Source organism: Mustela nivalis (genome assembly GCF_964662115.1).
Source record: "Mustela nivalis genome assembly, chromosome: 12".
Taxonomy (NCBI): domain Eukaryota; kingdom Metazoa; phylum Chordata; class Mammalia; order Carnivora; family Mustelidae; genus Mustela; species Mustela nivalis.
In genome coordinates this window covers 26707616-26735077 of record NC_139031.1, presented here as the reverse complement: position 1 = coordinate 26735077, position 27462 = coordinate 26707616, and the positions used below count along the sequence as shown (strand labels likewise).

The following is a 27462-nucleotide window of genomic DNA, read 5'->3' as shown; positions in this document are numbered from 1 at the left end:
AAGCACTCACTGAGTCACCTTCTGGCAGTTGGTTATTTTCCACATGTGTACAGGCTTACTTCACTGACTTAATTACTTATTTAAAATTCTTAGAACACAGCAAAGCACTCTCTGTGACTGTCAATTTGTTGAAGAGTATTGTTGTAGGGGAAAACATCTGATTTTTGTTTACATTAAAAAAATAAATCTAAGCTTATTTTAAAGAGAGTTAGAAAGAACGTTCAAGTTTTCTTTCTTGTGACTACTCTCTATTGTTATCATTTTTAGAGGTTTTTAAAAAGCAACAATTCAAAAAAATTAAAAAGCAACAATTCTTTTCTTTTTGGTGTCAGTTAGAATACTTTTAATGTAGAAAAATGATAAATTCTATCAATTGTTTCAGTTAGCTTCTTATTACTTCTACTCAATTACTCAAATTTCTGCTAGATGTGCATGGTTTGTGTCTTTTAAAAAAAAAAACTGGCTATGCCTGAGGTATACCTGTAAAAAATGAAAAATAGATGTGAATGATAAGTGTTAGCATGTGCTAGAAAATGTTACTTTTATTTGGAAAACTTGGTATGTGGTATTCATAGCCAGGTGTCTACCTCAAAGAATCTTGTATCGTTATCTCAGTGTCTGGATCCTTTCCTGATTCAAACAAGTAAAGACTTTCAAATAAACTGAAATTCAGCATGTGAAGCATATTTTGCTTAACTGAATGATATATCAGTTTTCAAGATCTTCTAAAGCTTGATAGCATCATTTAAATCTCAGAGCTCAAGATAAGTTCAATCGAAAACTGGATTTTCTGTAAGTCAAGATTCATGTAAACATTTCTGTCAGATTTCCAAGTTTTTCTGGAAGGGCTCATGGGTTATGGGTATATATGGCAGAGCTGAAAGCAAGCAGGATTGTACCTGACCTGCCTGAGTGATGACTCAAGAGTCCAAGCTCCAGCACAGGGAAGAGCAGGAGAAAGGACATTCTTAGGGACAGGTGGCAAAGGACGGGCTTCCCCAGCTTTGCTGAAAGGCCCAATTTTCAGCTTCCCATGCTGAGGGCAGTCAGTCAGTCTTGATTTAAACGTGGTCAAGATCTTCATACTACATATATACCTCTGCCATGATATTTAGGGCCTTTGCCTCGTGTTAAGAGTGATTTATGTCATTACACTTAATTACACTGAATATTTTGCCCAGCATATCATAACCCTTTTCTTTAAGATCTGGATAAAATGCTCTGCCTCCAAAGTCTATCTTGACTCCAGTTGTTTCTCCAGTTCACTGCTGCCACCTTAGCTGAAGCCACCACTCTCCCGTGTGGCCTGCCTCACACTAACGTTCTCTCATCCTCGCCCCATTACCGCCCTCCTGCACGCAATCTTTTCTTCACACAGTAGTCAAGGGATCTTTTGCTCAGATCATGTTTCTTTTCTCCCTAATTCTCTCCTCTCAGAATAAAACCCATCATTATCACAGGCCTGCCTTCCTCTCCAGCCTGACCTGCGTTCTCTCTCAAACTTCTCAACCGTGCAGCTTTTTCAGGGTCTTGAACTTGAGCAAGCATCTCAGAGCCTTGAGCCCTGACCTCTAGGCTATTGATTTAAAAATACCGTGTTCTCACCAGTAGGTCAGACAGAGAGATAAACCCACAGAAATTATGCATGTAGTAGTCTCCAACTTATCTCACAGGATCCTAGTGAATATTAAATATATACTGAAATACTGAGCAGAGGATGCATTCATACGGTGTTCAACTCTTTGAAAAACCGAGTGTATTAGAAAAAATATATATATGTGTGTGTTTATCACTCAGAATATATTATTTTGAATTCAATTAAATATAATTTTAAGTTACTTTTTAAGAAGTTTGGTTATAAGCAGTTTAGAAGCATTATTGGAGGTGGCTGGTAGAAACTTGTAAACAACCAGCAGCAAGAAAGAAATGACAAGGAAGGAAGGAAGGAGAGACAAACTGTGCTGGACTTATTTAGCATAATGGTCAACAGCCTTTCCTACACCGGTAGCCTGAGGAGTTCATCTCTACTATTGCACCCTCAGATTTTTATGTGCATAACTACACTCCACAATTACTAGGAAAGCTAAATTGTGATCAGTGTATCCTGTTTAATGTAGTAGAGAAACGTAAAATATATTTAACAGGTATCTCCATCCAAAGGATTAAAACCATCAGCCAAACTATTATACTTTAGTTACCTAGACCATTCACTTGTGTGGAAACATCGGTCAGTTTTTTACGGCTGTGGTAACAAGTGACCTCAAGCTTAAAATGGTGCAAATTTATGGTCTTACTGTTTTATAGGTCAGCAGTCTAACACAAGTTTAATTGGGCTAAAATCAGCATGTCAGTAGGACTATGTTCCCCTCTGGAAGTGCTAGAGAATATGTTCCCTTGCCTTTTCCGGGTTCTAGAAGCCACCCACATTCCCTGCCTCTTGAGCCCATTCCTTCATCCTCAATGCCAGCAACAGCAGGTCTGGTCCTTCTCATACAGTACCACTCTGACCTCTTATGCCCATTCTTCTACTTCTAAACTTCCTGTGTTTATAAGGGGCCCACCCAAATAATTCAGGATAAACTCCCAATTTTAAGGGATTGGTAGCTGATTTAGCAACCTTAATTCCATTTGCAATCTTAATTCCCTTTTGCTATGTAACCTTAACAAATTCACAACCTCCAGGGATTAGGATGATGATGATGATGTCTTTGGGGCAGTATGTCTTGGTTACGGTAGGTCTGCAGACCACAGGTGTTATCCTAAATTACGTTTGTTGAAACAACATGAGAGAAAAAAACACATTTCAGGCCTCATCAGCAAAATAACAAGATAGTCTTCAAAATGATAATATTCACCCCATAGGGTTATTGTGAAAATTAAATGAGGGAATACTCATGAAAAAATTTTTGCAAACTATAATAACCCTTAAAGTTAAGTGCATGCCACGAGTCTACACAGGGCAAAGAAAGCTGTGGAAGCTACAGCAGTCGACATTTTAGACTTGCCCCAGTGCCTGCTCTTGTGGTGGGGGGGTTCCAGGGTCCTACAACTCTATAACCATTCTTTTAGCGCCGTTCAGATGCCCCCCCTCCTGGTTAACACTCCCTTGGGAGGAAGAGCCAGCTCCTGAGAGCAGGGTGAGGTCACAGAGAGATTTCCTACATGAAGGCTTCCAATTGAGTGGGTCCACAGCCAAAGCCCTCCTAGTTCCCTACCTGCCCAGTAGCAAGGTATCCAACATCATATGCAATAGCCACACATTAGCCAAGTTATCACCTGCCTGAAATGAGACGGCCTGTAGCCTGTCCTGAAGGCACAGGTTTCTACCCTGTTCACAGGGGCATGTATGTGACAAAGGCGCCAAACTAGAGATCTCTTCAATCCCAGTGTGCTCTCCATATACCATCAGTTTCGATGTGGACCTGACACAAAGAAAAAAGACCCCACAAAAGCTGGCTAATACTGCAAAGTCAGATGGAGAGGCTGGGGCCCTCCCTCACCACCACCACCCCCAATTCAGCACCCTTAGTGACTGTCAGAGCCCCATGCAGCTCTCCAGGAGTTTCGGATGGAAACTTGGCTCCTACTTTTTTTTTCCTTCTTCCAATTCTATTGTATGTACTGCAGGAAAACATAAAAGATATCTCACACATGGAGCTCTCTTTGATAACGATTCAGTGGATTTACATCACCCCCCAAAGAAGCCTTGCAACCACGGTCTTAGGGCCCTGAAGTCGGTAGTGAGGCCGGTGTTTGAGCCACACCAGCAAACCAGAGATGAACCATCTTTGAATGAGCCCTGCCACGTCTGTGAGCTTTTCTCCACTTCCAGGCTGCCCTGGACTTTAGTTCCAGCTCCATCCAGTTTTAGACTTTCACTGACATAAAGAACAGAACATAGAGAACAGAAGTTATAAGTTATGTATGCAACAATCCATTAGGCTAGTTTCAGTGACTGTTCCTGAGGAGGAGTTATTTTGAAAAATCCAGCCTTTCAGGGTCAGAGTCCACAGTCACCGCATAAGGACAACTTCAAAGGAGAGTCAAGTGCACGTGGAGGATGTATAATTACTATATAACATTCTGCCTCCAGACTCCTGCAGACTAGTTTCCTGGTAAGGAATGCAGGATCAGCCGTCACCTAGTGACTTGCCTTAAGATGTAAAATCTAATACTTGCACTCGAACAGCTGCCTCCTGGACAAAAGCAGCAAATTACAAACCGTCCATAAGGATTACTCGGGGGCAGGTGTATGTACGTATTTATGTTCATACATATGTATTTTACACCTAGTGAACATTGGTAAAATAAGAAAACACATTTAACAGACACGACTCAGTAAGCCCCACCTCCTCTGAGGTGGCCACGTGAATACATTGCTGCTTGTTTCACGAGTTCCAGGTGTGTTTTTATATCCTTGGACATATTTCTGCGACCCATCCAGGAAGGGTAGGGTTACATTCAGACTCATGCTCTGTTCACCCTAGCAGCAGGCAACCTACCAAACTTAAAATTGAGTTTCTCCCCTAGACTCTAACTTTTACATTTCTGCTCCCACAGCAACTGTTACATAGAATTAGGTATGAGACTCATTTTTTCTGCATTCTCCTGTGAAATATTGTACTATGGATTCTGAAGGAGTGATCCAAATCCCTTAACACTGCTCAGATAGCAGGAATGAAATTCTATACCTAAGGGAAATTACCGTGGAGGAGGGCAAGTGTATTTCCATGTTCTGTAGCCACTCAGAAGGAGGCCCGGAGTCAGGAGAAGCAACAGAGGAAAATAAAATGCAACTTTCAGATCTCCGAGCTAGTGAGGGGAAGGAAAGTGCTCTGGGCCTGACAGGAGAGCAGTGACCCATTATGAGGCCATTATTTTACTGTGAGGCCCAAAGGGAGAACATAATTTGGTCTTCCCTGGATAGGGAAAAAGTTTTTCTTTAATTACTATAGAACATAATAAAAATGACCTCAAATTTCTCATATAAATGATAAGACTTGAGAACGAAAAGAAATATTTTAAGTAAATGACCGGGTGAGGTGGCTAAGTAAATTCTATCATACAGCATTTCATTGACTAAACTCAGATATCAATTGTCAGACTAAGAGGCCAAAAAAATGCTTTCTTTAGGTAAGGGGTAAAGGTCAGTTTCTTTCACGCCCTCCCACCTTTTCCTTACATAGTATTAAATCATGCAATTTAAGTAGCTTTGGAATTACATTTAAGAACCCAATTTCTTGGGATGCCTGGGTGGCTCAGTCGGTTAAGCGACTGCCTTCACCTCAGGTCATGATCCCAGCGTCCTGGGATCGAGTCCCATATCAGGCTCCTTGCTCTGCGGGGAGCCTGCTTCTCCCTCTGCCTCTGCCTGCTACTCTGCCTGCCTGTACTCTCTCTATCTCTCTGACAAATAAATCAATAAAATCTTTAAAAAAAAAAAGAATATTAAAAAAAAAGAACCCAATTTCTTTCTTTTTTTTTTTTTAAAGAATTTATATATTCATTTGACAGAGAGAAATCACAAGTAGGCAGAGAGGCAGGCAGAGAGAGAGGAGGAAGCGGGCTCCCTGCTGAGCAGAGAGCCCGATGCGGGACTCGATCCCAGGACCTGGGATCATGACCTGAGCCGAAGGCAGTGGCTTAACCCACTGAGCCACCCAGGCGCCCCAAAAACCCAATTTCTATGTATGTCTCTTTTCTCCCACCAGCAAGGTGCTTCAGAACTGAGGACTTCACTACACAATCTGAAATGTAATCTCCTTCTACTTCCTCGTACTCTGTGGAAAACAATCAGACCTAAATCAGACTGTATAGTGTTATTCCTGCCAGGTCTTTAAAGGACCAAAAACAAAACAATGACAAGGATAACAAAACAAACAAAAATCCCTTCACACTTTACAGAAGACCAAGCCCACTTGATTTCAACAGATTTGCTCTAGGAGACCTGGGCATGGTGGCATGGCTTGGAGCCTGTGGTCTTACCTTCTAGTTTAGTTTCCCCGACTGCTGTGGGATTCTGGGCTTGTTTGCTCTTTATTAAAATAAAAGGACTGAACTAAACGATATCTAAATTTTCTTTTTTGGCTTAAAAATTTAAAGATTCTAGAAAACTTAAGGCCTGTTTTCCTCCAGCCCACCCACTCTCACACATGAATATAAGGGATCTGGCTTTTATATGGTGTCATTGATTAGAATTGTTTGATTCTAGACAAATAAACACCCCAGGAACACTGGATTGTATGAAGTAATTGGATTAGGAAATTTAGCAGCAGGTAAAAGAACAATTTGGGGAAGCTCTGAAAAATATTGACCTAGCAATCCATTATTCATAAACACTGGGGAGTAGAGAAAAAATCATATTTGTAAATAGGCAGAGGCGTATCAATAAAACAGATTAAGACTGAGGAGAGAACGGACAAGTGAAAGAGTTCTACACACCCATGCTCTCTCTCTCTTTCAAATAAATAAAAAAAATTTTAAAATGACGTTCCTTGCTGAGTGAAATAAGTCAGGCAGAGAGTCAATTGTCATATGGTTTCACTTACTTGTGGAGCATAAGGAATAACAAAGAGGACATTGGGAGATGGAGAGAAGTGAGCTGGGAGAAATCCGAGGGGGAGACAAACCATGGGAGACTGTGGACTCTGAGAAACAAACTGAGGGTTTTGGAGAGGAGGGGTGTGGGGGAATGGGTGAGCCTGGTGGTGGGTATTGCGGAGGGCACATATTGCACGGAGCAGTGGGGGTGGTGCATAAACAATGAATTTTGGAACACTGAAAAGAAGTAAATAAAATGGGGGAAAAAAAAGATGTTCCTCAGCTGAAAGAAATAACTATTTCACAAAATGTCACTGATTGGGGGGATAAAAGAAAACATTTCTAAAGACCCTTCAGTGATGAGGAAAGGAAGATCAGAAAGAAAATAGTGTCTAAGCAGAATCATGAAAGGATAATTACAGTTTGTCAGGAGGTCTGGGTGGGTAAGTTTATGAGCATAAATGATCAATTTGCAATTCAACCATTTTACTTCAGTACATCCTGAGCTTTCTACCTTCTCAATTAAAATACTTACATTTGCAACATATATGACAAACAATCCTGAAATATGCTTTATGAAACAGATAAATGTCCTTAAGTGTGACCAATAGAAAACAATAGGAAATCATTCACAATTGTCTCATGGATCTGTATTATTGCAAAAGGTCTTGCAAGTGGATATCCCTTTGAGACACCATAAGATTGCTTTTAAATTAGTGATGCTGATACAAAAATAAAATGTTGCTTGTCTTAGAGTAGTGATAAGTTTACAGGTAAGGCAGCTTTATTCTTCCATTTTCTCTCCACATATTGATATCTTTTTTTTTCTCCCCTGATCTCTGGAAATATTCTTTTTTTAAAATTTTTTATTTTTTTATTAAGATATAGTATATTATTGGCCCCAGGTGTACAGGTCTGTGAATTGCCAGGTTTAGATACTTCACAGCACTCACCATAACACATACCTTCCCCAATGTCCATAACCCAATCACCCTCTCCCTAACCCCCCCACCCAGTCCTGGCAACCCTCAGTTTGTTTTGTGAGATTAAGAATCTCTTGTGGTGGGGCGCCTGGGTGGCTCAGTGGGTTAAGCCGCTGCCTTCGGCTCAGGTCATGATCTCAGAGTCCTGGGATCGAGTCCCGCATCGGGACTTCCCTCTCTCTCTCTCTGCCTGCCTCTCCATCTACTTGTGATTTCTCTCTGTCAAATAAAAAAATAAAATCTTTAAAAAAAAAAAAAAGAATCTCTTGTGGTTTATCTCCCTCCTTCATCAAGATCAAAAGCTTTTGCACAGCAAAGGAAACAGTTAACAAAACCAAAAGACAACTGACAGAATGAGAGAAGATATTTGCAAATGACATATCAGATAAAGGGCTAGTATCCAAAATATATAAAGAACTTACCAAACTCACCACCCAATGAACAAATAATCCACTCAAGAAATGGGCAGAGGACATGAACAGGATATGAACATTTCTGCAAAGAAGACATCCAGATGGCCAGCAGACACATGAAAAAGTACTCCACATCACTCGGCATCAGGGAAATACAAATCAAAACCACAATGAGATACCACCTCACACCAGTCAGAATGGCTAAAATTAACTAGTCAGGAAATGACAGATGCTGGTGAGGATGCAGAGAAAGGGGAACCCTCCTGCACTGTTGGTGGGAATGCAAGCTGGTGCAACCACTCTGGAAAACAGCATGGAGGCTCCTTAAAATGTTGAAAACAGAGCTACCCTATGACCCAGCAATCACACTACTGGGTATTTACCCTAAAGATACAAATGTAGTGATCTGAAGGGGCATGTGCACCCGAATGTTTATAGCAGCAATGTCCACAATAGCCAAACTATGGAAAGAACGCAGATGTCCATCAACAGATGAATGGATAAAGAAGAAGTGGTACACACACACACACACACACACACACTAGAATACTATGCAGCTATCAAAAGAAATGAAATATTGCCATTTGAAACAACGTGGAGAACTAGAGGGTATTATGCTGAGCGAAATAAGTCAATTAGAGAAAGCTGAGACACATATTGATATCTTAACATCTCATTCTTTTCCCCATGGTTGAAATCAGCTTCCATACCTAGACTACCTAGAAAAATTGTTCATCCTTTCAGTCTGCACAGACACTATTTCCTGCCTGACAGTTCTTCCCTTACCACTCCCAAACTCCCCAAATGAGAGTTTTGTCTGACATGTTCACTTGCCATCATTTGTTTATCATCTCATCCGCTCAGCTATGAGCAACTTAAGGCCAAGGCCAAGGAAGACTTTTTCTTTTTTTTAAAGATTTATTTATCTGAGAGAGAGAGAGCGCGCGCAAGGAGGAAGGGAAGAGGGAGAGGGAGAGAGAGAATCATGAACAGACTCGATGCTGAGTACAGAGCTTGACCTATGACCCTAATATCACCACCCGAGCCGAAACCAAGAGTCAGATGTTTAACCGACTGTGCCACTCAGGTGCCCCGAGATCAAGGAAGATGTTTTAAGTCATCTCTGTATGTCTGTAACTGGCATGGTGTGTGGTCAAAGTTGGTGTTCCATAAGGATTTTTCTTGAATGATTTAATAAAAGTAAAATAAAACCGGCATATTTGCCATTTTGGGGGGTGAACTCTGAGACTTTGGGATACAGCAAAATACACAAGGAGTGAAGTAAGTTATCATGCCAGGGCATCTACTAGAAGCAAGGCAAGAATCACATAGGATAAATTTTTGACTACACGGACCCATTCTATTTACTTTGATAAAATATTTTTGAGGAGCACCCAGCCATTTGCATAAGAACATTTCATCAATTTCTTTTTCTCTCTTTCTAAAGCTTGGAATTTTTATCTCTTTCTAAAGTTTACAATTTAAAAACCCTGGCCTGCCCACCACTATGAACTTTTTAAAATTTCTGAGTCCCAGTTGAAAGAATAAAAAATTATTGCACAATTCTATCATTCCATCACTCACTCAAAATCCTTTTATCCCCACTTCCTTGCCTGTAAAATGAAAACAACACCTCTAGAACAGGCTATTGTGAGTATTAAATGAGAAATATATAGAGAACATGCATTATATTGCCTAGCACATAGAAGGTGCTTTATATATACGATAGCTATCAAAGTTATTGCCAAGTGCAGCAGAGGGATTTGGTCTGAACAAAAGATACTGTATGTCCCTTCTTCCTTGTTCCATCCTAGTTAGGAAGAACATTGCTCATTCCCTTTTCTCTGAACCTAATTATGTATTAAGGTTTTCATCATCCCTGATTAAAGTGGGATATCACACTACTTACAGTATGGTCTATCATAATTCTTAGATGATGATCCTCTAGATACCAAAACAAATAAATTACCATTGGCTTGAGTAAACAAACAGTACTGTTTTGTTGTGGCATGGTGTGTTTGAGGCAAGTTAACGAAATTCTCTGTTCCTTATAAATTGTGGATAATAATAGCACTTATTTTATAAAATATTGTTACAATAAAGTGAATGAAAACACACACACATACCTCCTAGAATATTGTTTGCATGTTGTGAGCTCTATGTAAATGTTTACTATTATTATTATTACTTTTAATTGGTAAATATTGAAAATACCAAACCAGACAACAACATACAATACAATCTGGTTAGCAGTCCACTTATTCCTCCATAGTCTAACTTTGGCAGCCAACGAGTCAGGGGTAGTGAGATCCAGTTCTGACTATTTTACCCCTAGAACTACGGGTGGAACCAAAGAATGTTACTTGCACAAAATACCACATGTCTCCTTCAGTGAGTCAGGAATTATAAGCCTGCCATATTCTGTTTTAGTAAAAGTGCTTCACTTTGCAACAACCAACATTTTAATAGAGAGGGAAAAAAAAAGAATAGATGGTATTTAAAATTTAAGAACCACAGTAACAACTTTCAAAGAGGAATTTCACATTAAGAAGTGGAAGAGAGAATTATTTACATGGAAACAATTTTCTTACTTTGCTAGTAACTTTTGAATTCCCATTACCATATCTCTGAGCTATTTTTGATGTCTCCATCAAGTTTCTCTGTTTGTTACATAAGAGCTTGTTGCTATGGAGATGACAGAGATGGCACAGACTCACCAGCATGGACCATTTTCCAAACAAATAAGCGTCTTTCCCTCCCTTAAGAGAAATATATGCCTATCTCAGACATCCCTCGTGTTTGCATTCTGAGAAATAAAAATATATCTCACATTTTCCAATGAATTGGAGCACTCAGTAGTGGGAATTTTTTATTAAAACATTAGTCACGGGGCACCTGGGTGGCTCACTGGGTTAAGCCCCTGCCTTTCAGCTCAGGTCATGATCTCAGGGTCCTGGGATCGAGCCCTGCATTGCATGGGGCTCTCTGCTCAGGAGGGAGCCTGCTTCTCTCTCTCTCTCTACCTGACTCTCTGCCCACTTATGATCACTCTCTCTCTGTGTCAAATAAATAAATAAAATCTTTTTAAAAAATAAATTTTAAAAAATAAAACATTAGTTACATTTAGAGAAGGCCGATCTGATACTCTGATTTATATTCAGCATAAATCTTTACTAACCACTTTACTTAATAGTAGTACTTTTACAACTCATGAAATTATTAACACATACATCATATTATTTGATCCATGCAGCCTCCAGGGACATAAGAAGATGTGATTTATCCTCTCCTCTTATAAGGGAACATGTGGTGGCCCCAAGACAGCAATCTGCCCAAATGAAAATGGCAAACATTGGAACTTGTCCCCAAGCCTCCTGAGTGTTCCTCTTCAACTCACTGCACCTCCCCATATCTCAGGGTACAGCCATTTTCAAATCTGATAGTTAATTACAGTTCTCTGACTCTATCATCTTCACCATCCTTCTCCTCCTAACTAACTTTTATTGACTGGTCACATGTTCAGACAATGTTTCAAGTACTACTTATGTATCACGGTTATCACTATGGAGGAAAATGAGGAAATTCTAACTGTTGGGAAAAGCAACATCTTTTTTTTTTAATTTTTTAAATTTATTTGACAGAGATAACAAGTGGGTAGGCAGAGATGCAGGCTGGGTGGGGGGGGTGTGGAGCAGGCTCCCCGCCGAGCAGAGCCCGATGCGGGGCTCAATCCCAGGACCCTGAGACCATGACCTGAGCCAAAGGCAGAGGCTTAACCTACTGAGCCACCCAGGCACCCTGGGAAAAGCAACATCTTAACTTCAAATATATCTGTAGTATATTTCCTTTACCTTTTTGCTGCCAAGTACTTTAAGGAAAGCAGAAAAGCTTACTTAAAAGCCAAAAGCACTATAATAAAAGTGTAAGCAAGCTACACTCAAAATTGTATATGTCTTATCCATAGTTTCATCTCCAACACCTAACATAATGCTTGGCTTGTAACAAATGCCCCATAAATATTTATTGAGTACTAGTTCTGTCACAATTAATGCTTCTGATAACAGACACACACACACACACACACACACACACACACACACACAAACTAATTTATATAATACGCCCAGTATACGTTATATGTGCATTTCTACAGTGCTACCTCCTAAAAAATGAAGTGTTTCTTTATGTTTGAAAGTGAAGTTCCTAGCAATGCCTGTGGGTCCCGGAGACGGGTTGTTTGGGAGCCTTCAGCTAGCCCACTTGTTTGGAAAATCAATAGAGAAACATCACTTCTTGAGAGACTTTCATACAGTAGAATATTTGCTTGTTGCAGACTTTCATTCTCCTTCTGTGTCTTTTCCCTTTCTGCTTCCTATCTCTGCTCTAGGAATATCTCCTTCATGAGCCCTTAGTTCTTTGAAGTGCTGCTGGAAAAGCTGTTTATAGCTATAACAGGCTGAGTGAAAAACAAGGTGAGCCATTAACTTGGTTTTAAGGAGAGCATCTAAAACAGATCAGCTTTGTCCTGGCCCATTTAGGGGAAGAGAGAGATGGGTGGAGATTCAAGCCTACAACAAAAATGTCAGAGAAAAAACATTTAAGATGGAAGAGGAAAAGAAATGTGAGAGTCAAGAGGAAGGAACATAGTTCTTACATTGTAGCAAAACCAGTGGATGACTCTGGCGCATATTTTGAATGGCTCTGCTAAATGCTGACAACATACTATTTAAAAAAAAAATTTTTTTTTTAAAGATTTTATTTATTCGACAGAGAGAGCACAAGCAGGCAGAGTAATAGGTAGAGGGAGAGGGGGAAGGAGGCTCCCCGCTTGGCAGGGAATCTGATGTGGGGTTCTATCCCAGGACCCTGGAATCATGACCTGAGCAGAAGCCAGATGCTTAATAGACGGAGCCACCCAGGCGTCCCTGACAACATACAATTTTTAAGTCCAAACTAAAATCAATTTGGTATCCAATTCTGTGCTTGACTTTTTACTTTCCCTTATTTTTGTCCATGTGCTCCATATGTTTCTCTCAAATCAGGGAGGTAAGTGTGTTGGTTAGCTAGTAGCAGGATGACTACAGGCTCTTTAAGGAGAGGAAGAAGGAAGAAGACCCTAGAAGGAGCAGACCTAACATAGAACCCCCTAACAGGCACCTTCTGCTTAAATGCTTTCTCGGCCTATAGACCCATGCTCAGTGCTTGGTTAATATGAACACATTCCTTTTGTATACTGGCAGATTTTTAAGCTTTTCATATCGGTTCTTATCAGATTATTTTGAAAATCTGCAAGGTCAACACAGCAGGAACCATTATCTTCCTTTTACAGATGAATAAACTGATGACATGAAAGGTGACATAATGTGTTCAAATTGCCATTAATAAGTTCAGAGTCCGGTAAAACGAAAGCGTCATTACCTACATTCTCCTGGGGAAATGGAGGTGAGCAGAGTAGTGGCCAGACCTTTTTAACAAACTGTTAACAGACTGTTCAGAATCCGACAAGATAGAGCATAAAGAAATTAATGTGTTGCCTGAAGTTATGCTAACAGTTTTTTCATTCATTCAGTCAATATCTTTATTTTGCTTGATACACATGGACCACTATATTATATATATGGGACGATAAGTGATGTTAGCACATGGCTCCTACCAAGGAGGTTATATATGAGTTTCAGATTGAAATGCAGGAGGAAAAACTGTGTTTCAGAGGCCCTGGAAAATTGAGAGCTTGACGCCACCTTTTGCATGGTGACTGTATAAGAAATACTATGAGACACAGGTCCCAAGCTCAAAGAGATCTGTTTTTCGTGAACAGACTTTACTTGGTTCTGAATTTTTTTTTTTCCTCTTAAAAAAAAAAAAAACACCCATAATGTAAATAATTTTTTTATTTGATCTTAAATGATATATGCTGCTAACTCATGTTATGCTAACTCGGGAGGCAGGAGATGCCAAATATAAGCAGCTCTTCCCATTGTAATACAGGGATTGGTTCTTCGAGATCTTAGGACTCAAGACCTTAATAATATTATATTTACCTCCTAGAGAAGAACATGCCACATTTTATCTTTAAATCATATCAAGAGCCAATAATTGTTGTGGAGAAGAGTTTAAAAGGGATTAAAACAGAAGTCTAATTTTTTCTTGTCTTCTTTGCCTTTGTTTCTCAACTACCAGACACACACATGTACGGTTATTTAACACATTCTACTGGGCATAAGAAGGGGGTGAATATGAGTTGGTAGAACTGGTCAGGTTTATGTAAGTCCACTAGGGGGAAAAAAGAAGGGGAAACAAAAGTTTAGTATACATATCTAGTGATGTACATGTCATGTAAATTTTGTATGTGATGGGTAGTGCATTTAGTGAATACTTCTAATTTTCCTACTGCCCTTTTTGCAAAATGTAAAATTACACTGGAAATTACAAAGATAGCCAGAAGTCTTTACATTAAATTGCTGAAAGCTTGTGTATATCTGGAGAAAGCGTAGTTAAATCTGGTAGTACTGATTCAAAACAGAAACCAACCAACCGACCGACCAAAGAAGGAAATATGGCATAACCCTCCAAAGAAGATGAAGATTTAGTATCTACTGTGAAAAAAAATTTTTTATTATTTAAAAATACTTTATTAGGCAATAAAGAAAAACACATAACATTTACTATAAGCGAAGTGTTTATATGATTTAATTTTCACAACAACCTTATAAAATATATACTACCACTATTCCTATTTAGAAGATGAAAAAAGAAGACTTGAGTATTTAGGTAACTTGACCAAGGTTACTGCTAAATCACACATCTCTGACCTACCTCACAATCTTGAAACACAAGAAAGAACAAGTGTTGCTAAGGATGTGAAGATAAAGGAACTCTTATGCACTACTGGTGGGAATGCAAACTGATGCAGCCACTACGGAAAACAGTATGGAAGTTTCTCAAAAAGTTAAAAATAGAATTACCATATGAGCCAGCAATTCCACTACTATTTACCCAAAGAATATAAAAACACTAGTTCAAAAAGATATAGGCACCCCTGTGTTAGCTGCAGCATTATTTACAATAGCCAAATTATGGATGTAGACCAAGTGTCCTTCAACTGATGAATGGATAGAGATGAGGTGGTATGTATAAACAACGGTAGCCATAAAAAAGAAGGAAATCTTGCTGTTTGCAAAAATATTGATGGCTCTAGAGGATATAATGCCAAATAAGTCAGTCAGAGAAAGAGAAATACGATGATTTCACATGATTTAATAAAACAGACAAAAAAATAAAGAAGAGACAACGAAAGAAAGAGGCTCTTAACTTGCAGAGAACAAACTGGTGGTTACCAGAGTGATGAGTGAGATAAGTGAATAGGATTAAGAGTACACTTACCATGATGAGCAGTGAGTTATGTATAAAATTGCTGAGTCACTACATTGTACTCCTGAAGCTACTATAACATTGTATGTTAATTACACAGAAATTTAAAGAAAAAGAAATAAGGCAGATTACCTTTAAAATTACAGGTCACTTCTCAGCAGGGACAATGGAAGATAGAAGAACATAAAATGGCAATGCCCAAGTTCTTGAATAAAGTGTAGCAACTTCTAAGAACATAGATTAGTTCACAGAAAATAATGTTATATGGAAGAATCCAAACAAAGAAGAGTATGTACTGTATGCTTTCACTTGTAAAAATGCAAAACTAGGAAAAGCCAATCTATAATGGTAGAAGTGAGGATAAGGGTTCCTACGATGCTGTAATATTCTGTTCTTTGACCTGGGTTGTGGCTACTTGGGTGAATTTCCTTTGTGATCATTTATTGATCTGTACTCATGATTCAGTATTTTTCTGTATGAGGGTTTTTCCCTCCCCTTTCTCTTTCCTGCTTCCTGGAATGCAGTTGTCATGAATAAATCTCCAGAAGACTCCCTGATCCACAGGGAGGAAGGTAACACACCAGGATGACAAAGCAGTGATTTAAAAGGCATAGGACCCTAAGAACTTACTGGAACTTCCAGATCAATCTGGGCAGTCCATCTCCCAAAGTCATTTACCTGAGAGGAAATAAGCCTACAGTCTATTCAAGTCTGTCCTATTTGGTATTTCCATTTTTATCCAACCAAACCTAATCCTAAAAGATACAACTGACATGGCACTTTTACATCAGGATACCTATCTCTCCTTTCCCCATTTTCCCAATTTGGTTACATCTCAATTTTTATCACATCAGTTTCAGCATTTACATAATCATTACCATAGAAATATTAAAAGAAAATACAGTTCATTCTCCATGGTATAGCATAAATTGGGGAATTTGCTCACTTCCTGTCTGGCCATACTAATGTCTCAGCACAGAGTTGTCCTTTTATTTTAGTTGTCTAATTATGGTGTTCCATAACAGAACCATAATTTCAGTGCCTGGAAACTGCTAGGTCAGATTGTAGGCTCACCAATGGCAATGACTGAGTAGTAAAAAAACAAGCAAGCAAACTTTAGGAACTTACCATAGTAGTCCAAATAGTAGTTAGGGTTCCTTTCTGGACACTTGAGGCTGCCTATTTATTGAAAAGTAACTTATCATAAAGTATGTTTGACAGTAATACACTGGTGTTTATAAGGATATGAATAAGAAAAAGTCCTTTATATCCAAAACAAAGATTGTCAAAATCATGACTTATGAACACGTTCTACAATAAGAAAATACTGAAAATGTTATTGTAGAATATTTAAGAATTCAAATAATGTTTCATATATGCATTTAAGTAGAAGGAAGAAAATGATAAAACAAAAGTTTTATTTAAAAAAATGAAGAATATATTCCTAAACATTAATTGATAATATCTCTGAATTATAAGTTATGGTTCATTTATATTTCCATATTAATGCTTTTTAGTGTTTTCCATTTTTTATAGCATTATTTTCCATTTAAAAGCAGGAGAATATGTCATCACAGAAAACTGGGCAGAAATTATGAAGAAAGTTCTCAATGCTAACATAATCACTTTGGACTCCCTGGCAAAACAAGAATGAAGGTTAAAATAGTGCTCCTGTATATCCCTGTTATTTTATGTAATAATTAGAAAATGCCAAAGGAAAGCATTTAAATACTTGAAACAAAAGCAATCAGAATCTTAAACACTAAAATGGAAAAGTCCAATTAATTAAAAAAATACAAAAAAAAATCCCCATTGAATTTCATGTTGTGATTAGAGCAAATGTAGCACTTATTGTGTGCCTGGATTTTAAAAGACATAATGCAGCATCCCAAACCATAAAAACAGTGTGAATTCAAATTAATTTGCATAAGTACATGCAGTAAACATAAGCTGAAAGACATTAAGAAGAAAAAACATAGACTATGTGTTAGGTTGAATGGCAATATTTCTAGAGGCATTTGCACGGTTTACGATAAATATCCATAATAATGTAATTCCCACATATATACTAAGTTCCTACTATGTGAAACGCATTATATTAGTCCCCGTGGAAAATGCAAAGCTGCTTATCCTCTGCCCTAAAGACACTTATAATCTCTTAAGGAAAATAAATACAACTAATCATGTACAAGACGGGGAGATGATAAAGAAAGAAGTGTAAGCAAAATTCTTTAAGAGTTAGAAGGGAAGAAAACCTTTGTTTCCGTTAATCATCTGAAATAAGAAATGAACTTCTCGGGGCGCCTGGGTGGCTCAGTGGGTTAGAGCCTCTGCCTTCGGCTCGGGTCATGATCTCAGGGTCCTGGAATCGAGTCCCGCATCGGGCTCTCTGCTCTGCGGGGAGCCTGCTTCCTCCTCTCTCTCTCTCTCTGCCTGCCTCTCTGCCTATTTGTGATCTTTGTCTGTCAAATAAATAATTAAAATCTTAAAAAAAAAAAAAAAAAGAAAGAAACGAACTTCTCAAAAACAATGTTGGCTGATGATTCCAAATTGAAGTTGTTAAACAAACCTAGTGTGGAAAGAAAGATGATGTAAATTTCACAAGAGTCTGGAAATGGGAGCAGAAATTAGCAAAATAAGATTCAATTTGAAAATGAAGGGGGGTGGGGGGGAGAAGACACATAGACATCTAAAAAGTAGTCACTCAAGAGCATTCAGTTTCCAGTGGGCACAGTCCTAGAAGATAGCTTTACCTAAAACCTGTGTGCTAAAGATCACACATTATTGCAACTCAATGTTATAGTCCAAAGACCTAAAGTCAGGGTAGTCAGTAGGTGAAGAAAATAAAGGGGCCTCCAGAACAAAACAGGAAAAGACTTATTCTAGTGAAATCACAACTAGAAAAAAACATTACCTCAGAAAAAGACAATAATCACCAAGATAACCAAGATAATGGTAGCATTTAAATAAAAACAAAGTGTAAGTATAGTGGAAAGAAGCTGAAAAAGCCAGAATTATATGAGGAAGAAAAGAAATCAACCAAAGGTATTGTGCCTACCAGCTAAGACAATAACAAAACCACGTACCACAACGTGGTTAATTTAGGAACTATAGTTTTATTAATTATTGATGAAATTGGACTGCTGTTGAGTCAACCTAATCAAGGACAGAATAAACCAAACTTACGGTACTCTTGCTGATTGAACGTTTTTCTTTAAAGATCTGCATTTAATGCCATCAAATTAAGGAAAGTTTTGATCCTAAGTCAGGAAGCTACCTGAAACATTAGAGCATGGAGTAAGCTATCTTTAGTCTAAGAGTAACTGGAATAGTTCTTAGGGGGTAAGTAGCACTTTTTTGTTTGTTTGTTTGTAGGTTTTTTTGTTTTTTGTTTTTTGTTTTTTTGAGAGCATCCCAATACTCATTTCTCTCTACCCCATTTTAATTCACTGCTGCATGGCCACAGGCTTCTAGCTCTGGTGAACTTTCTTATGAAGGTGTTGGGTGGGAGTAGCTTGATCTCTCTGGCCAAGTAAAGTAGGGGACTCACACACTCCACTTTTCCTATTGGGAGATTTTTTTCTTCTATCTTTGCCCTGCCATCTATATTACACTCTTCTTTATATTACACTTTTTTCTATTGCAAAATACTAGCTTAACTTCCATATATCATTTAGAAAGAAAAGTTTCAACTGATACTTGAGATTTAAACATCTTTGTGGTCAAGCCATATGGCCAATTTAAAGTTATCTTTGACTCACTCATTCAGCCTCAACAATTACCTTAGTTTAATGGCAGAGGCACATCATTATACATTTGTCAAAACCATAGAACTTTCTATACAATAGGAAGAGTTGATCCTGATATAAACCATGCAGTTTAATTAGTAACAATGTATTCACATTGGTTCACTTATGGTAACAAAAATACCACATTTAATGTAAGATGGCAATAACAGCAGAAATTACAAGCATGGGAGAAAGATGTATGGGAACCCTCTGTGCTGTCTGCTCAATTCATAAACTTAAAACTAGTCTAAACATAATCTATTGTTTTTTTTTTAAATATCAGTAAGTTCTCGAAAAATAACATTCAATAAAATATTCTTGGGCTATTCCCTGAGCTCATTCAGCAAAAGAGAGAGATTTATAAGCCAAACTTTAAGTAGCATCCAAGTTCAGGGAAGGTGAATGCACCTAAAACCCCTCCACATTCAGTATTAACCTCAGACCACCAGGACTGGGACTCTGAGCACCAGATGAATTTCAGAGCCTACTTCTGCCTAATTTTAACTGAAGTAGAACTGAACCGTACCATATGTCCTGCATGTCCCAAATAGCATCCAGGGTCAGCTCCATTTGGTATAGTAAAGTCTCCTTATTTTGGAAGAATCTGAACTACTATCTACCTTCTACTTCAGCTGTATTTTTTTCTAGTTGCTCATATCTGAACGCCTGATTCTGACTTCTTATCTGAGTCACCTCAACATCAGACCTTGAAAACATGGTTTTCCACAGAGCACTTTTTGCAGTCCTGAGATGGTTCATGGGATATGACAGTACTACCAGCTTACAGTGAGTCTTTAACATTCCTTAACTATCTTGCAAATGATTAATGGTCAACATGGATGAGAATATAGTCACCCTCCACATTTTAACAACTTGACAATAAGGTAAAAATGTATTAATTTAATTTCTATTAGGTCAGACAGTAAGAGAAATTAAAAAAAAAAAACAAAAATAGGAGGAAAATGTTATAGGTTTCTTAAGCAGACATACAACTCGAATTAGAAGTCTTTACAAGAGTATAGAATATGCGTAGTTATAACAGATGCAACAGCTGCTAATCTATTCCCAGATAATCAGATTCTAGGGTATGACTTTGTTGAAAAGAGGACCTTAACTCTGGGTGCCATAGCTGGGATTTTAAATAATCACTTAGTTGAAATAATACCATAAATGGGCTAGACGAACCAAGAGAACTCTAGAAATAAACTCAGATAGTGAAGTAATGCCAGTGACTATTGGTTTATTACATGTCCTGGTGATTCACAAGGTCAGCGTCTGCTCACCTGCCAGTAGGCCAATCCCCTGGACACTGTAGCCTCCACTGCTGTCAAAGCTCAGCCTTTTCTTAGATCTCCTGTCTGAGGTTTTCCTTTTCTACACTTCAAACTTGAGTGTTTTCTCCTCACTTTTTGTATTATGCTTGCTGATGCTTCCAGTTTTTAATATCATAACTCTTTATAAATTTCCAAGATACCTGCTTTAAGTTTAAAATCTTTTTAATTAGCCAGGAATTGGAACATGTTCCAGCACATCACTTGTTAATAATTACCTTATTTCCTAGGAAATAAGAACCCTCAAGGAATTGCTACCTCTGATAATAGAAATAAACCTGTAGGCTGATACCATGGTTTATTTTAATAACTGACTAGATTAAGAAAAGCCTCTGACTTCATTTCAGATTTTTATCTCAGACTGTGTTTAACTCTTAGGTAACAGAAGGCCAGACTGTCACTGTCATGACCAAGAGGTTGTCATTGTGGAGATGCTATTATGTCCAGGACCATACTATTTCTATGTGTGATTTTGAGGATTTTAAGCTTATAAGCAATAGGAAAATGGGTCTTTGCTCTCTAACATACCAAACAAAAAAACATGCATTCATTCAACAACACAATACTAAGAAACTATGCACAAAGGTAAGCCAGACAAGACTACATTTTCTGAAGAACCGACCAAGCTGAGTCTCCTGGGTCATCTACTCTACTGTTCACTCTAAGATGTAAAATCATGTGGATTGTATACATCAGGCTCCAGAGTAAGTTTATTAATGTTCTCTAGCTATCCACATCAGGAGAGAGGAAAGAGTCAATGCATATAAATGCAAGGTATTTCTGACACCAAAGCTTGGAATCTACAAACAGAAGAGGCTGTGGAGGCACAGAAATATTCCCAGAGGTTTGCTCTGCTAATGTTAGTTTTAAGATAAACACCACAGAAATTCTTTTTCACTTAAATCAATTCCTTTTCCTCTGAGGATGCATAGATCTTTACTAATATAATTGTTATTTACCAGCTGCACTCTCCATTTTGCAAATTCTACCCTGCTGAAATATAATACCAGGAATAAAAATATTGAGGAAACTGCCACAATCAGCCCATGTTTTCTTGAACCAGTATGAAATTCACCATCTATAAATGTTAGAGGAACATATAAAAATAAATTTACCAGAGCATCAATTGAAGCTACTAGAAAACTTGGTAATTGTCAGATTAGAGATGACAAGACCAGGTAATAATATCAAAGCAGAAAATAAGTTCTACTCTGAAAAACACAAGTGTTAGCGTCTATCTTCTTAGTCCTAAAATGTTGATCTGTCTGTCACCCTTTTTTTTTTTTTAAGATTTTTATTTATTTATTTGACAGACAAAGATCACAAGCAGGCAGAGAGGCAGGCAGAGAGAGAGGTGTGCAGAGAGCCTGATGTGGGGCCCGATGCGGGACCTGATCCCAGGACCCTGGGATCATGACCTGAGCCGAAGGCAGAGCCTTTAACCCACTGAGCCACCCAGACGCCCCTCTCTGTCACCTTTTAATTTATAGAGGCAAGAGGAACTATACCTGTAGAATGAGCTTCTATCTATAGTTTAGGAGGAAAATCAAAACATGTGTAAGAGTCTAATTTTGATTATTAAAGCCCCATATTTCTAGTTCTCACATTGATTAAAAACCAAAACAAGATAGTCTTGGCAGAGAAAACTCCTACTTGCTCTATCAAGAGGCCGAACCATAGGAAATTGTAAATATTCAATGTATATAAAATATCCTAATTCAGGTGTAGTACGGGCCTCTCTTAGTTCCCCTGGAATGACTGAAGACAATACAGTATTTGTATGAAGTGGAATCAGAGGCAATGATTGTAATCTCTGCACATATAATGCTTATTTGGTGATAGTAGCAAAACTGAAGCCTTTGTGTTTTAATATATGGATTTTTAATTATTATTCTGATATAACAAGGCCAGCCAATGGAAAGATAATCTGTTTTGTTCGCAGGTCCCAAGAGATAGGGCATCACCATGTCATGGGGGTAGGGGTAGGGCATAGGGAGAAGCAGCAGGATCAGTCAGGAGCCACAGGGGGAAGAGGATCTATAAGGACAAGCTTTACTTGTGGTTTTCATGGGAAGGAGCAGGTGAGATAGGGTATGCAGGTTTGAGATTGAATAATTTCAGTGAGCTTTGGGGTACAGGGACTCTCCTTTGTTGTCTGATACCTGCCTGGCCCTCTGGTCCTGGGGTGATTAGGGCAGACGGATAGTGACTGAGAGTGTGAGAGCGTAATAAAGCAGGGATGTGGGCTCTGGGTTGGTTAGCTTGTAACTGAAAAGTGTGATGATAAGCAAGTTATTTACTATCTCTAGAAGTTGGTTAACTTTATAAGGCACAGCCTCTCCAGGATCAGAAAGGTCGCAGATGTCAAATCATCAGAATACAGAAAATAAAACACAGAGTTAATACATTATATTGTCCAGTAGACTCCCTAGGTGCCAAGAGTCATGGGTTTTTATCACAGCTCTGTCAGTAATTATTTTATGCAATCTTAAAAGGTCACTTCTCTAGCCTTTAATTCTTCCACTGGTAAATTAAACATTATTTGGCTAGATATATCTTTAATATATTTAGGTACATATTTAACATTCCTTAACCGATGATCACAGGTCAAAAGGAGATGCTTATTACATTCAACAAGATAACACTCTTGCTCAGGACAAGGATTTGGACTATAAATCCCTGGTAAATTTAGTCTGATATAGAAAAACCAGGTTTGAGTACACCTGGTTATTGTCTTGTTTTGGTTTGGTTTGGTTTTTAGCCAGTCTCAAAGTAGACAGGGTGTTACTGCAACATACACTCTAAAAAACCTATAACTTACAATCTAGAGGAACTTCTCATGTCTCAAGCTTTCCTGTAACTACACTGAACTTGATTGACAAGGTTTGTAAGCACGGCCGAGTCTGGTCTTCCTTCAGCAGAACTATCTCATTTTCCCTGATTGCTGACATAAATAAGCAGTAACTATATTTTATCTTCCTCTTATTCAGCTTTTATACAGCAACAAGGATATGGAGAGCTCGCCACGAAACCATTAACTAACAAATGTATGCATAGCTACTAGCAACTAGCCCAGCAATAAAGTGTCTTAAAGCAAAATACAAATGTAGACATGAAATTGTAATATGGAATTAAGAATTGTTCTCAACCATATAGGACCATCCTATTGTATTCTGGATCACACCTGAAATGACATATTCCTCAAAACTCTGCTTGGTGCCTCGGCCATGTTAGCCCAGGTTTGTGATCCTTAGGAGAATATACACACTTCTGATATTTCTAATAGTTAAGTGGTAATCCTTCAATTTTCCTACTCCTAAGTAGAAAATCCTCAGCTTAGACATTATTCAACCTCTTTAGGTTTTGGTTATATACAAGCACATTTTTGAAATAGAAAGTCCCAGTGGGATGTGTTGGTGGGGAGGGAGTTAGGGGCAGCAGGGAGTAGGGGATGGTAATCAGGTCACAAAACAGTATATATGATCATATTTTTGTAAGAAAAAATAGTAGATATATTTAAGTGTCTGAAAAAATATATAGCCAATTATTAATAGAAATTATATGTTGGTGAAGAGATTGTAATGATTTAATTCTCTTTTTTATATGTTTTGTGTTTTCTGAATTATTTGAAATGAATATATATGAATATATACATTTCTTTTATAATAGAAAAAATGAAGTTATTTCTATTTTGCAAAACAAAATACTCCTACATCTTAGAGAATTGAAGACATTATTGAATATTACAAAACTTGTGTAAAATGTAAAATGTTCACTTTCTTGTAAATTTATATGTCCCTGCACTACTTTATTTAGGACTTTCAGTCCCTAATTATTAAAATCTCTGGCATATGGATGCTATTGAAGGCAATAAAACTAGACATTATGGAGACTATACATAGAGATTGTTCTTGATCATGGCTCAGTAAAGCAGCCCTCTATTCTTCAGGCCACAAGAGGTGAACTAAAAGGAGGGAATTTCAGTAGTAAAAATAATTAAAATATTTCAGTAGTAAAATGAATTAAAATAAAAAATACCATGGTCTCAGTTCAAACAATTTCTCAGCCCTCAGCTCCTCAGGGTTCCCTCTAGCAGGCAACTGGGTCTGATGGTTGTATTTAAAAGCTTTGTTTAGGGGCGCCTGGGTGGTTCAGTGGCTAAAGCCTCTGCCTTCAGCTCAGGTCATGGTCTCAGGGTCTTGGGATCAAGTCCCATATCCTATTCTCTGCTCGGTGGGGAGCCTGCTTCCTCCTCTTTCTCTGCCTGCCTCTCTGCCTACTTGTGATCTGTCTCTCTCTCTCTGTGTGTGTGTCTGTGTGTGTCAAATAAATAAATAATATCTTTTTAAAAAATAAAAATAAAATAAAAATAAAAGGTTTGTTTGTTTGCTTAGCATACCATAGTAATGAGGTCATGGTCCCACGAATAATCCTTTCACCAGGTGGTTTTTCATCAGGCTCAAAGCCACAGATTGTCCCAGTCTATTTAGCCAGGCCTTCTGTAAAGCCATGGTTCACAGACAGAGGAGCCTGGAAGAAAGCACAGGACAAAAGCATCACAAATCTGTGACCACTGCTTTCACAGTACCTTTAAGTTTACTCCCGTGGTAACAGCTTTACATACAAATATGAGGATTTCTAAGGTGGGATGAAAGTATAGACAAATCATTCTCAATACGTTCTTCAAGGAAGTCATCTACACCTCCCTGCTGAGAGTGACGGGGCGGGGGGGGGGGGGAGCTCATATGGCCCAGCACCTTCTACCATCTGATACCAAAGGTGCAAAATGACTTGAGACCTTGATGTTTCGATGTCCCTCCTAGCTTCAAAGTCCTACAATATTTGGGTGGTATGTAAAATTTGAAAAGTCAGAGAATAAAATAAGGCCCTCCATAAGTCATTGAAGTGGCAGTCAGTCTTCATTTAATGTCCTTGTGCTCATTCCTATTTGTTATCTTTGTCAGATTCTGCTGTCCTCACTTATTTCTACGGGTTGTTATAAATGAAAAGATGGGAGATATTACTCTAAATTGGAAACTTTTGCAAGGATCCATATTAAAGGAACACTCGTTGCCCATAACACAGCAAATTTTCAAGGTCTGTATTTTAACTGAGAAGCATGTCAAGAACATATATCACAAATATTTGACCAAATACGCTTAGGGTTGAAATTATTTTCACTAACTAATTTTACTTTGAAATCACCAGTCAAAGCTTAATGTCAAGGAGGAAAACATTTTTAAATGTACTAATCTGCATAATTCTCCTTTAAGTGAGTGTTATTGGCCCTGTTCCCAAAAAACAAGACAGCTGATCGGCCTTAAAAGATTGCATTTTGATAGGCGGAGCCAAGGCAATAATGCAGGTATAATGATTCAGAGACCACAGTGCTGAGTTTTTTAGCTAGTTAGTATTTCTATAAACTCTAAGATTAAAGATCTCTTAAGTGTATCAACTATGTCATAATTTTACCAGATAGAATGAAGAGATAATTGACCTGTGTGTTGATAATTAAACTTGACGTCTCTGCCAATGAATTCCATTTACAACATAGAGTCTCATCATGGAATAAAATCATTCCTATAAAGTAAAAAGGTAAATGTTTTAATGATAATTGTTTGGACAATATACTGGCTGACCAGATTATATAAAATATCTGAAAAGATTATAACTAATGTATAAAAATGATATTTGATAGAGTCTTCACTTAAATCACCAAATATGCAAAATGATGACATATCTTTGTTTTTTAAGTTCACATAGTCTAAGATCTATCCTCTTAAGTTTTTAAGTGCGCAATACTGTATTGTTAACCACAAGCACAATGTTCTACTGCAGGTGTCTAGACATTTTACAACCTGAACAGCTGAAACTTTATCTGTTGAACAACAACTCCCCATCTCCACTACCCCACCCCTTCCCCGGGCAACCACCTTCTACTTTCTGCTTGTATGAGTTTGACTACACTAGGTACCTCATCTAAATGGAACTATGCAGTATTTGTCCTGTGATGGGCTCATTTCACTTAGCATAATGTCCCCGAAGTTTGAGATATTTACACTCCTGTGTTCACCACAGCCTTATTCATACTAGCCTAGATGGGGAAGCGACCTAAATGTCTACTGATAGATAAATGGATAAAGAAAATGTATTATATACATACAATAGAATATTACTCAGCCTTTAAAAAGGCATACTTTTATTTTTAACTTTAACTTTTGATCCTGGAAAATTTCAAACCACAGAGCAGGATAAATCCCCATGCTCCCAGCATTCTGATTCAATAATCATCAACCCATGGCCAAAATTGTTTCACCTCTCCCTCTCTGTGCTGAAAGAAAATCTCAGTTATTTTATGAATTTATTCACTAATATTTCATATGTATGAATGTATGCACCTAAAAGGTAAAGAACATTTTATACACATAACTGTAATACCATTTTATCTAAAAAATAAGATAACATCAATATCATCAAATATCTTGGAAGTCTCACATTTCAAATTATTTATAAAAAATATGTTTCACAGTTCCTTCTCTGAATCAGGGTCGAACTGCTATATATGGATTCATGTACCTCTAAACTCCATAGTTCTTAAATTGGTAGTTGGAACTCCTTTCCCTGTCTCACTCATGCTGTAGCCCTTACCTTTTTATCATACTCCTTTACACCAAATGCTACCTCTGATTCTTTTACTCTTGAGCCACAATTAATATCATCCTTGCGGTAGTTGGAATAATGACCCCCCAAAGATATCCACATCATAATCCCCGACACCAGTGAATATGTTACATTACATGTGAAAGGGGAATTAAATTTGCTAATCAACTGACTTTAAAATAGATTATCCTGGATTATCCACGTGGGCTCACTGTAATCACCAGAGTCTGTAAAAGCAAAAGAGAAAAGCACAATGGTAGGTCAGAGTGATGGGATGTGAGGAGAACCTGATTCATCTTTCCTGGTTTTGAAGCTGGAAAAAGGAGGCCATAAGCTAAAGGATGAGGACAGCCTCTTAAAGATGGAAAACTCTGCA

At 38.0% G+C, this 27462-nt stretch overlaps 1 protein-coding gene across 1 annotated transcript in view; it reads right to left on the bottom strand.

Annotated features, from left to right (window-relative positions):
• Nucleotides 1-24856, bottom strand: part of SLC13A1 (solute carrier family 13 member 1) — a 136661-nt gene extending 111805 nt beyond the window's left edge. Inside the window, exon 1 of the mRNA XM_082692256.1 lies at nt 24826-24856. Coding sequence (XP_082548382.1) covers nt 24826-24828 — 3 coding nt within the window. The 5' untranslated portion in view covers nt 24829-24856. The remainder of the gene's footprint in view (nt 1-24825) is intronic.
• Between the last annotated feature and the right edge of the window lie 2606 nt (nt 24857-27462).